General features: G+C 41.4%; 1 protein-coding gene across 4 annotated transcripts in view; it reads right to left on the bottom strand.

The window, feature by feature from the left end:
* Window positions 1-12,862, bottom strand: part of wnt5b (wingless-type MMTV integration site family, member 5b) — a 74,416-nt gene that overhangs the window by 7,070 nt on the left and 54,484 nt on the right. Inside the window, exons 2-5 of one of the 4 annotated variants that reach the window (XM_061029610.1) lie at window positions 6,098-6,253; window positions 4,969-5,056; window positions 4,560-4,719; window positions 753-1,045 (exon numbers count right to left, since the gene is read on the bottom strand). In XM_061029610.1, coding sequence (XP_060885593.1) covers window positions 753-1,045; window positions 4,560-4,719; window positions 4,969-5,056; window positions 6,098-6,213 — 657 coding nt within the window. In that variant the 5' untranslated portion in view covers window positions 6,214-6,253. Of the gene's footprint in view, window positions 1-752; window positions 1,046-4,559; window positions 4,720-4,968; window positions 5,057-6,097; window positions 6,315-12,862 lie in introns of all 4 variants that reach the window. The other 3 variants (XM_061029609.1, XM_061029608.1, XM_061029611.1) reach the window with 3 other exon arrangements.

Genomic DNA, 12,862 nt, shown 5'->3' with positions numbered 1-12,862 from the left:
CATTAATCTGGAATGTATCCAACAGTAATTTTTCCCTCTCAATTTTGCAAGTTCTCATTTGGGCATTTCGTCATATAATTATATTATTCATTCAATTATATGCGTGTATGACCTCATGTGTGTAATGTATGTCAGTGTGTACATGTGTCAGGTTACTTCTGTGTGTCATTGTACCTGCAGGTCTATCAAAGCTCTCTTAAGTGCAGTTCTATTAAAAAATATTTCTGCACAATTTTGGCTCAGATTTCATGTTTGTAACCTTAAAAATTGCTTTATGGCAAACAGGAAGGGCCAAAAATCTCAGAAACCCTCGAACACTGGATCCATGCATCTATAATGCATCCATCCATTGTTTTTATTCTGATATCTCATCAATTAGTTAAGCATGTAACTGTCTATTGTGTATGTGTGTTTGACCTTCAATGTGTGTGTGTGTGTGTGTGTGTGTGTGTGTGTGTGGGGGGGGGGGGTTACAACACTGGAATGCGCACTGACCTAGCAACCTAGCCAGACTCCAAGGGCGTTAGCAGTTATGCCATTTGGAACCTCCCAATAAATAACTTAAACACACGCACGCTCGCAAATAGTGCCAGAGCGGGCAATCAGGGGCCACCTCGCCTCAAATAGAAAACGCAGTGCTTGCACAAGTACACACACATTGAGATATTAAGAAGATTGGAGACACACACACCGACTCTTATTACTCTAACTCCATAGGGTTAAGTTTAAGACCACAGTCTCGTGTACTGTACCTGTCTCCCTGCTTCGTTGTTCTGAAGGTTCATCAGAGTGCGAGCGTGCTCAGCAGAGCCTCGCGGGTAATTCTTCTCCCTCTCTCTGGCGTCCACGAACTCTCGGGCGAATCGGTAGCCGTAGTGCACGTTGTCACCGCAGCCTCCCCACAGCCAATCCCGCGGCAGGTCGCGGGGTCGAGCGGACCGGCTGCAGCCGCAGGTGGAGAGCTCGCCTTCGCGGCACGCCCTGCTGATGGCGTTGACCACCCCGGCGGCGCTGATGGAGTACGTGAAGGCGGTTTCCCTGGAGCCTGATGGAGAGAGGGATTTCATTTGATTATTTCAGGTCAAACTTGTAACAGGTAATCATGAATAGAGCACTGCTGCACACGCTTTATGTCATTATTGTAATTTCTTTTTTTATTAATGGCTGCAGTAAATGTGTGTTCACTGACAGGAAACATGGCCAACTACTCAGGTTAACACGCACCCCCAGCACACACACACACACACACACACACACACACACACACACACACACACACACAGCAAACAGCCCCACACCCACTTGACCCAACAATGGACAATAGATGTGATTTTAGGCTTTGACTCAGTACCTGGTTAAACTCAACAACTTTAAATACCAGCTCAGTCATCCATAATATGCATGCAGCATTTAATGAGGTAAACATATCAGCTTCCCCCTTCAGGGTGAACCTGTCCTGACGCTGGCCAGTCAACCAGTACGTTGAAGAGGGATTTCAGGATCTCCAGATAATAAAACAAAAATGTGGAGGTCATTCCAGCTCATTTTGTGAGACATGTATTCCTACTTACTTAAAAGTCTGTCCGCTTCATGTTGATTTAATAAAACTTTGTTGGACATATAAATCAAAATCTTCAAATCACGAAAGGTAAGAAACAGATCTCATGTAGGAGGGGATGAGGAAACACTTTAACTTTAACTGTGTGGCACCAGCCTACATTGTAGAATACACACCACAAGCTGCGTGACTATTCTCTGCATTAATACACAAACCATTCAGAGGGGGGGAAAAAAAAGAGGACAAAGACAAAAGACGGCCTGACAGGTAGGATGTTAAGTGCTCTGAAACTGAACATTTACATGAGAACAGCAAAGGGCCTTGAGGTATTTCCAGCTAAGACTACATCAATAAAGATACGGCCTCACTCTGATAGGCTTTGTATTACGTGAAAATCCACCTTTTTAGATATTTCTTGTTCTTTATGGATGCCCCTAATCCGTGATGCCTTTAATGACCTTCTAGATAATAGTCTTTTTCAATAATACTTTTTTTTTAAACTTAAATATTTCTGTTATCGCACATACCAGCTTTGGTGGACAGCCAACAAAAAAAACTATAGTTTGACCATATCTACAGGTATATTGTTTTGTTTTTAAGCTGTTTTAATCTAGTTTTCCTATGCCTCTTTAAAACATGCACCAGGCACAACAAATGAAAATGGCTAACTGTGAGGCTTTGTATTATTTTTTATCTACTCATAAATGTAAAAAAACCCTAAAATGATATAGTATTTGTTGAAGTATACACATCTGTTCAATTACATGATGTCAAGACAACATGTGTAGCCTATCTCTAGTCAATAACTCTTTCCAGTGTAGATACTGTGTAATTTTCCATTATTGTATTTTTTTTATTTAACTGATGTAAATATGTTTGATTTTTAACTTATTTTTTTTATTTACTTTTTGTAATTATATTCCCGTCTCCTGTTTTCTTGAGCTGCTGTAATGCAAACATTTCCCCCATGGGGGATCAATAAAGTTTATCTTTATCTTTAGCCACATTACTAAAGCTGTAACTTGTGTAGTTTGTAGCCTGTAGTAGGGAATAAACACCGCCAGGCAGCCAGACAGGCAGGTATGCATACAGACTTGAGGCGTGTGATCTCCTCTTTCAGGTTTTTTAGGAGCACAGTCTCCGTCAGTCAGGATGCTCGTTCACATTATGCAGCAGGATAAAGAGACAGAGAAGAGCCCGAGTGCTTTATGAGACTGCGGAGCCCAGACTTCAAATAGCGGGTCCGGATCTGCCGGCTCCGTGTCAGCTCATCGTCGCATTTCAAAAGAGGAGCCGCAAGACAATGGAGCCACTAACACCTCGGTATAAACCTGGAGATAGACCGACTGTCAATAGAGAGACAGTCAGCCAGAGAGGAGCTGCAAACACCTCGTCTGACTGCCCGCAGCGGATTTGACACTTACATGTTGATGAGAGCTTTCCCACATCGCCTGCTGGGAATTAGACGCACATGAAACTGATCCCGGATCTGAGCTACTTGTAGTTATTTGCTAAAATACCGCCTAAAGATGAGCTTTGTTCATGATTGTCTAGTTTTTGAGCGCCTTGTTTACTGCGTTTGTTCCATGTGTTAGTCAGTCTAAAGTTACCCCTCTCACTGCGCCTGCGCAAAGTAGGAATGACGCGTGAGCTTGCTTTACCTTTCGAGCAAAATTAACATTTACAATCACAAGCTCTTGGCAAAGGAAATCGTCTTTTAGAGGTTAAACTTAGACTATAACTGATGCCTAGATTTTTTTAAATATTACAAATAATAAGTCTAAAAATATTTTGAGCAATTTTTGGTTTTTATATGTTTTACAACATAAAATAAGCTAAATTTACAGTAAACCTTTAGATCTTAGAAATCCACTAGTAGCCTACCTATCAATAAATATGTTGTTGACATTAAAACTTGAATGTTGGACTTTAAAACCACTTAGACCATAACTATTGCAGTTGTGGAAAAATACCATTCATTTGTAAGTAGCCTGAAAGACGTCTTAATTCTTGCACGGGCTATTAAATGAATATTATGTTGGCCTGATAAACTAACACCATAAAATTGCTTTTATGCTGCTTTAATACAGCATTATTGTAGAATAGAGTAGAATACATCTTTAATGGAAATTTGCCTTAGGCTCTCCTGATACATAATACAGGTATTTAAACAGACAAACAAATGGAGCGCACAGTGTCATCAGCAGGAAGCGCCCCCAGAAACAGAAAATGTAATGATTCGTTTAATTTGGATTGGTGTGCTTTTAAAACAGTGTTTACCATCTGGCTCTTTCACAACTTTGTCCAAAACACAGTGTGTGTTTGCCCTGACCCTCAGGCTGTATGACCTGTCTACTCTTTGGCCTGCTAGTGTCTCTACCAACCTACCGTTCAACTCATATTCCTGTCTTAACAATGATATGTGGCACACCGTATTGTTATTCCAGCCTATGACTGTCTGACCTTAAATGAACCCTTCTGCTGGTCAAACATTCAACACTCAGGTATACCTGCTAAATTACTGTGTTTAAAAAATCATTATAACAGCGCTAATATGATCATTAATCAGTAGGTCTATAACCTATTAAATCCAACATTTTGTAAAGACTGGAGATTCGATTTTTTTTTTTGGTCACAAATATTTTCTGTCATCTTTGTTTTAAATTTCAAAATAGCTGATAGCAAAATGCAGCTGTCATCACTTTGCATCTAATTTGACCCGGCTGTCAAAAAATGTTAAGAGTCCCTTTTGAGCTTTTGCATGTCTGATAAAATCAGTGCTTTGTGGCTTGTGTGTAATAGTCCTACAACTGAAAAGCATTTACTTTATTGACGTAAAAAAAAACGGCATAAACATATATGGCGGCAGAAAAAACACCACATGTAATAATTACAAACAGTAGAGTGGAGATTTCAATCACTCTCAAATGAATTGACCCGCCTTTCAGAATAACACCAACAGATCTCTCTTCCTGCTCTTCACTTCTTAAAGTCAACTCACCAATCTGCATGACCCGTCCAAACACAGACGTGTTGTCCACCGTGCTGCAGTTCCACCTCCTCTGTCTGAACTGGTACTGGCACTCCTTGATGCCAGTCTTGGCTCCGTCTCCGATGTAGACCATGTGGTCCTGGTACAGCTGGCACAGCTTCCTCTGGCCCTGCAGAGTGAACAGCAGCACAGGGGGAGATTAGCAAAGATTAGCATGTTTATGTTTTGATACTTAAACATCCCCTTTGGGGAAATTCCCCTTCTTTGACTACTTCCTCAGTATCAGGGGTGAAACAATGGCACTTGTAGGAATAAAATGCATGACCTATTTTACTATTACTGATGTTGTTAATGTAAATAATGTTGTGAAATTGGGAAGAGAAGTGTTTTAATATTAGAATAAGACAAAGAAAGTTACCTGAGAGAGACCAGACAGCTGGCTGCAGAGAGGCTGAGCTCCTATGATGTACATCTCCGGCCGCTGGATTGGGGTCAGAGCTAGTGACCTGAGAGACAGAGAGCATAATGAGCCCACATTTAACACCAATAAACTCAATCTATCTGTACTGCTTTAAGAGAAACGGCCCAGACAGGGTTTTCTGAGATCTACAACTCTCTCTCTGAGAGGAGGCTGCCAAGCAGAGGACAAAGTTCAGACACAAGTTTATTAGTACAACTGGCCTATAAAGTGCAGATACATGGACTCCTCTGGTGTTCATCACTGCAGCATACTCCTTGTGTTGTCTTTCCTGTCTTTCCCCTTGTAACTGCCCTAAAAGGAACTTTAATTTAAACCCTTTGAGTCAAATTTGCTTTAAAAACATGACATGGCAATCTGTAACCAAGCAGAAAAATATAAGGTCTGGTTCCTTTCATGCCTGACAAAGGAGTCCAACAAGAAAGAAAGATCAGACAGTTATAATCTGAAAAGCTTTAGGAGTATCTGTTCTGTGTTATTAGCATTAACACATGCCTCAATGCATTTCTACAATCTTAGCACGGTTTACACAGCAGGTCTGTTGTCTTCAAGTTGCATTTGATTTGTTGAGTGCACGGCTAAAGAGAAATCGTAAATGTTAATAATCCAAGTACACCAAATAACTTGCACTCTTGCTCTCACTTAAATGGCATTGCATCTTGTAAGTCAGAGAACAAGTTTTGCTAATTGAAGGGTCCTATCAGCACATCAGCAGGCAGCCATGCAGTGCCATTTGGGGCTCAGCCAGGGTAAATATTGTGACAGGGCCCTCACATTTGTTCCACTCACTGTTTGGGCTCCAGCACACTGGCTGGAACATCACCCCCAAAAAACACACATGTGGAAGACAACTAGAATTCTTGGGTTTTCTTCATTTTATCAACAGCGAAACAAAAACGCTTGATGCAGCAATTAAAGAGATATACCATGAAACACTCAATTTGAACTGAACTGAACACTTAAAAGTTGTTATCTCTGTGCTGCCATTCAATTGAGATAATTCCCTTTTTATCAGCCATCACATCTTGCAGAAAATCAGTGCCCCACCAGATACCGTTCATTGACTCACCACCATGAGTTGGCATCCACTAGCAGCAGTTGGGAGCTGCAGGCAAGGAAGGCGGCTGCCAGCAGCAGATGTCGAACCACACCGGTTCTCCTTCTCCGGAAAGGCCTGATGTCCATGCTCGCCGCCGCACAGCCGACGGTGTAAGTGCTCTGCTGTGGAAACATGGGGCAGACAATCAGGCGGCGTCCAGCTCGGTCCTGCTGCTGGGTCTTTGGGACTGGACGCAAAAAAAAAAAAAAAAAAAAAAAAGTAGGCTAGTTGCAGGTTCAAGCCCAACACACGGGCTTACGTGTGTTTTGCACCACTTCTGCTACACTGTTTACTTTCGGACCACTTGTCTTTCACACTCTCCTCTCCAGTTTATTGTTTTAAAAAACACAAAAACAAAACAGCCATAAAACCGAGTTGGAAAAAAGCCACCAAAAAGGTCAGAGTTTCAAATCCTCAGTTGGTTTCGCCGTGCATGTAGGGACACAAATTACAGCCGCATTTTCTCTATGACGCTCTCAAGCCTGCTGATACAACAGTGAATCCAGTTTACTGGTAAAACTTCGTGCGTAAAATGGTTTGGTTTGGTTTTACGCAATGCGCGAGGCGATGTCTCTCTTCTCTTGCATCAAAAAGGAAATGAATACAACAAAGCAACTATCTGGAAAGGATAGGTTATCCTGCTGTTGTCCTGGGGAAAGATTAACAAGGAGATTAAAACGCTAATTGAGCAGCAAAGCGAGTCTTCCTTTCCTTTCCTATCCCCTTACGACCACTCCACATCTCCCTCTTTCTCTTAGTCTATACTCCTCCTCTTCTCACCCCCACTTCGCCTCAGAAAGCCCCCCAACCCTTAACCCACCCCTCTCTACCCATACATACATACATAGCGCGCGCATGTGCGTGGCAGAGGGTCCACCAAACGCGCTCATTGCTGGCCCACGACCGTAAGCACCTGTGATGTTGCGTTCAACATTTTGGGATAAAAACTATGAAAATGAATTTTTGCATAAAAGATTATAGTTAAAGATTAAGAAACTACAGGATAACTAATCGTTTCTAGCTAACCACTAATCTTTGAAATGTTAATTTACACACAAAACATATTTACATTTGGGCATTGTTTTGTTTGTCTTTCTTTATTTTCTTATTCATTCCGTTCAGTTCTTACATTTTTGAAAGAGTGAATGTATTAAAGAAGAAAGTTCAAATACAAATGATCAGAAGGTGCAAGGAAGAGAAACCAGGGGTCCATGAGCTTTACGCGCGTCAAATTCCCTTTATTAGCTCAAGTGAATGATTTGTTTGACCAAAAGGTGAATGCCTCAAAATCGTCTAATCCCTACTTCTTTGGTCTGCGAAAAAAAAAAAAAGGCAAAACACCACCTCCTCCCACCCAAACGCACCAAACACACAGACAGGCACGCAGACAGACAGACGGTCAGGAGTCCCGGGGTAAAGAAAAGGCGTGTAGCAGCGAGCTTTCTTCAATTTATTACCCAGCAAAGGACGACGGTGAACCTGCAGAGAGTAACAGGCTCGTTTTTCATGCATCTTCTAAAAACAAAACCAAAGAGGGGCCCTCCAAATACCTGGAGAAACAGGCTCCCTGTTTTTTTAAGACACAAAATAAAATATAGTTAATTGATAAATTTAGCTTGTATTAGGTACAATACGAGTGCAAAAGACAACACATAACCACAAAAAGGCGAACACAATTACAATAAAGAAAAGTTTAGAGTTCTCAAATGCCCTATTATTTAACCAATACGGCTTTCAACGATCCGTAGGCAAAACATAGGCTATAAATTGCCTATAGGTGTCTGAACATTTTAATGAGCAATAGAGAATGGATCTGTTTTATTCCAATTAGAAAACAGATGAGTCATGCATATTACCACTGATGACAGTTTCCGCTTTTTTAAGGTTTATTTCACGTGGTACTTTTAATCTTCTCATCAGTATTCCCCTCAAACTCGTCTTTATCGGATTTCCGTGGGTGTTTCTCGTCTTGTAAAGTCGGATGTCACTCGTCTGCATGATAATAGACCCGCAATAATGTTAAGCAGAAGGGGGCCCGCACACCTTTCATCTCCTGAGAGCCCTAAAAGTCCCCCCTGCGCGCGCGCACACACACACACACACACACACACACACACACACACACACACACACGTGCACGCACTCACACGGAGCTCTGTGAAGTGATCTAACCGGCTGCCTTCAATATACATGTGATTGATATTCTGCAGAGGGCGGGTGTTGGGTCAAAGTCAGGTTGAGCGAGTGAATCAACAGTACAACAATGAGCTACATATCAGGCAACAGAGAGGTCATTAGAATATAAAACAGAGCTACAACTGGTTCAACCGATCACTCAGCGACTGGAGGAATATTACATTTCTGATTCTTTTTCTTGCTTTTTCACTAGCTTTCTGATGCACTTTGTCTGACTGGAGCCACTTTAGATGCTGAGAATACAACGGCAACAGCGCCCTCTTCTGATGGAACACAGACAATGATTTATTTTAACACCAAGTAGCCTTTCTAATTCTGAGTACTATCATTTTAGGGCTCTGGTATGGTAATGTTTAAATAGTTCTAATCGTGGTACTATACAAGTTTATTCTTATTCTGCTTCTTCACGACTTCAAATTTCCACCCATCAATGCATCCTATAGTCAGTTTCTACAGGGGAATATTCTACCTACTTGTGTTTAAAGCAGTGAAACAGTAACATACATTTGATCGGCAGCAATAGTAAAATGCTGCTAAAGAATTGTTTTAATTCAAGAATGCCATAAATAACAGCAACAGGGGGTATTTTCTGAAGTAGCGCGTGCTGTGCCTGTTTGAACACTAGGAGGAGCAGTTCAGCCACACAACACTCTGCAGGGAACGAGAGGGGGGTAAACTGAAGCAGGGGAGGGAGTGAGGGACGGGTGAGGGCACAGAGACAAAACTTTGAGCAAGTGAGATGAAGAAAAGAAAGGAGGTGGGAGTGGAAGCAAAGGGAGAGTAAAAGAGAGAGGGAGTGTCCAAGTAATGGATACACAGAGAGAGTGAAGGAGCGAGTGAGGGAGCGAGAGAGGACTTGTCCCCAGAGGATATGAGCAATAGCCGTGCAACAGGGAGCAACGCCTGAGAAAGTCAGCAGCTCCTCTCTGGATTAACAGCAGCCTCTCTCACTTTTTTTTTTTTTTTTTTTTTTATGGCCCACAGTGGCAGAGTTACAGAGAGCGAATGCAGCCTTCCTTCTCCTGCAGGGAACGCAGCTGCAGCCTGCTGATCAGGTCTGAGCTGATCCCCTGGAAGCTGCTCAGGCCAAAAATGCTAAATAACTATTATAAATGACTGTCACTTGAAAATGTATCAGCCTCTAGTTAAAAACAGAAGAAATAAGGGCAGAATATGAAAACAGACGATGAATGGCACTTGAGATACCTGGCAGGGAAGTCCGTATCTAATGTCTGTCCAGATAGTCAGTCATTTAGCTAGATTTAGGCGTTATCAGCTTCTGCACATTTACTCTTTTTCAGCCACCTTTTTAGGGCAGATTCATTACAGGATGCAGGCAAATTATCGTCTATTTCAAGGGTTTGTTTTTCTGAAGATGTCAGCAGAGAAAGGGGTATTTTATCCACATGAGATGCTCTCTCCTAATAGTGCATTTTCAGTCAATTGCAACTTCAATACACACTTTACCAGCCCTGAAGTTCTGCATCAAAAATGTCACCTTAGTGAAAGAATGTCATTTGGAGAATGTGTTTGGAGATGCACCAGTAAAAGTACTCAATATATTTAAATTTTGGCCTATGTGACTGTTGTATTATTTTAATGCACCGCTGTGTTGAACACTTGATCCATGTTGGTTATTGACAGCTCAAGGTCTGCTATTTGTCTACAGCAAATATAGTCTGTTTGTCTTTTTGTTATTTCATACTTTTTCATGTGACAGCAATTAACACATTTTGCCATCGGCTCTCTCTTATCTTACAAACCGCTCGCGCTTCTGAAACCGTAAGTAAGTCAGAGCTGAGCAGACGAGGGAACACGTGCCAAAAATCTGCAGACTCATGGACACATTTGTAAGAACTAAAGAACTCGAAAACCGCAAATGCAGGGACAGAGAGCCCGAGGGATGATCAAACTACCTGCTCCAGTTCCTCGAGATATGCGTCTGTTTGCTCTTAACTACACACATATGTAAGAGTAACACACAAACACACACACACACACACACACACACACACACACACACACACACACACACACACCCTGGGGAAAATGCAGTGGGACTTGGATGCAGCTGAGAGGGGCTATAGAAAGACCTTGGGTTTTATTTCTGTTTTTTTTCTGTCCTCCTTCTGTTCCTTTTTCCTTTCCTTCATTCCTTCTCTCCCCATTTCTCTTCTTGTGCCCCCCCCCCCCCCACTCTGTCCATCTCCTCCCCTCTTCCCTCCATCCATCCTTCTGTCAGCTGGCAAAAGATGAGTCATGCCTCTCGCTTCAAGGCTCAAACTCCCCCCCCCCTCTAAATATATCTTCTCTATACTCTTCCTCCCCACTCTTTCTATGTCTCCATCTCCCACCACCTCCTCCTCCTCCTCCTCCTCCACTCACACTTCCCTCCGCTCCGCACCGCCATCTGTTTCTCTACATCTCTCTGCTTTGTTCTGTCACTCTTTCCTCCTTCTTCTTCTTCTCTTTATCGGTTTCTCTCTTAAAAAAGTGGGATTCATCAGCCATTTATGTTTCTTTCTTTCTCCCCAGTTCTCTCTCTCTCTCTCTCTCTCCCCCATAGTGCACACAGCTGTTCTCACGCTCCCTCGTCTCTTAACTGTGATGATGTGAACACACAACCCTATCTTATTCTCATCATGTATTGTGTATACAATCAATTAAATAGAATCTATATGTTCATATTTGTCTCTGTAAGTCTTGCATCACTATATTATATATTTCAGATTGATAAAAATGCATTGCAAAGATATATACAGTATATATAATGTTGTCTTGTATGCGCTTATTGTAAGTATTTTGCAGCTCTCCTTGCAACCTTTTCCGCAATCTACAAACATTTCTTGAGAGCTACATACACGCTTTAATTCTAAAGTTATCTTCCATGTGAAATAAGGGTATATTACTGTTTTGTAAATGAGACAGTATGTGTCTACGCCACGTTATTTCCATGATATATTTTGAAATTAAGTACGCTTTTTGCTATAAATATAGCTACTTATTACAATTCAGAACATTTATATAATGCAGATGCAAAACTACATTCAATTAAACTTGTTTTCTAGATGCAAACAAACATAAGCTTGCATAAGTCATGATTATAAAGTAGCAGTCATAACAACTCTAAGCCAACCAATGTATTAAATGCACCTTTTTGATGAGATAGTTCTTTGATTTGATGTTTCCAAGGACAAGAAGCTAATTTAAGACCCCCAAAAAATCATTCAAGTGCTCAAAGAAAAACTGTTCAAATGAAGCTGCATATATAAAAAAAAAAATATGAGCAACATCTGCCTGAGTTCCTGAGTCGCTGGAATGCTTATATGTTATTTTATGATCATCTTCCTGATGAGCTAAGGGGCATTTTAGTGGGAGGAAGCATCGTGAGACAATTTCTTGGATTTGTCTCATCTGGTTGAAGAAGATAGTAGAAGTTTTATTTAATAAATTGGTCCTGACAAGCCTGGTCTGACAATAATCCAGCTCTGGCAGGCCGAGTTTGGCACTGGAGACGCCAAATCCCTGATCCAGACCCAGGGAGAAGCCACCGGGGCATGGAAAGTTCCCTGTGACTCCCCCAGCCCCCCCGGTGCCCCTTTCGAGCCCCTCTGGTCAAACCGCACTGCTCCTGATCCTGTCCCTGGAGAAATTAACGCACACACTCTGTGCCTCACACTATTAGACACGTGCTAACATGCACACATGCTTCCAGTAAGCAAATAGACGTCACAATCAATTTCTCTGCTCTCTAGGGAGATAAAACATTTTAATAATATGCAAACACAATGCAGGACTGAACTAGACAAGCAAAGAGAGACAAGTAAGTAATCTGCACAAACACACTTTTACTATTGCATCTCTATTTACTTATTACAAAAGCATCCTGCAGTCTGCCTGAAGCTGGTTTGACAGCCCAAACTTTACCTCAAACTGTAATTTGCCGTGTTTAATTCAGACACAAGAAATGTATTTGTTTATTAGGATATGTTCTTCACTGATTTATTTCTTATCCCACCACCTAACCCACACACACACACACACACACTAATGAGTTTGAATACTGTCTGTAACCTCAGACATTTTTGAAAAAACCTTTAGCACTGTCTGAAATGAATGTTTGATTTGTTTGAAATGATTTACTGAAAGATAATGATAATTCTGCTAAGTGAATTGTAACATTGTAATAATGTGCACCAAAACGTCTCCTTGAATTTCAATGTCACAGTGTGAAGCTAAAGGATTAAATTCCTGACAAATACGTCATTGTTAAAAAAAAAAATGCACAGGAACTTCATTTTGCTTTAACGGTCTTTGATTTTTTAAAATATTCTGATGTGCTTTTCCCTGCCATGGGTTCATACTGCTTCATCTTGTGTGTTATCTGTACAGAGTGTTATCTGTTCAAAGAGCTGCTTGGGCTTTGGTTGAGACTGGAAAAGGCTGTTGATACTTCTGATGCGCATCCCAAGATACCGCTAATTACCACAAGTACCACATGAGTGCAGTGCACAGCAGGAGGAAATGAACCCTTTAAAA

This window comes from Labrus mixtus, chromosome 22 (assembly GCF_963584025.1).
Source record: "Labrus mixtus chromosome 22, fLabMix1.1, whole genome shotgun sequence".
NCBI classification, from domain to species: Eukaryota; Metazoa; Chordata; class Actinopteri; order Labriformes; family Labridae; genus Labrus; species Labrus mixtus.
This window is presented reverse-complemented; position numbering and strand designations above follow the sequence as displayed.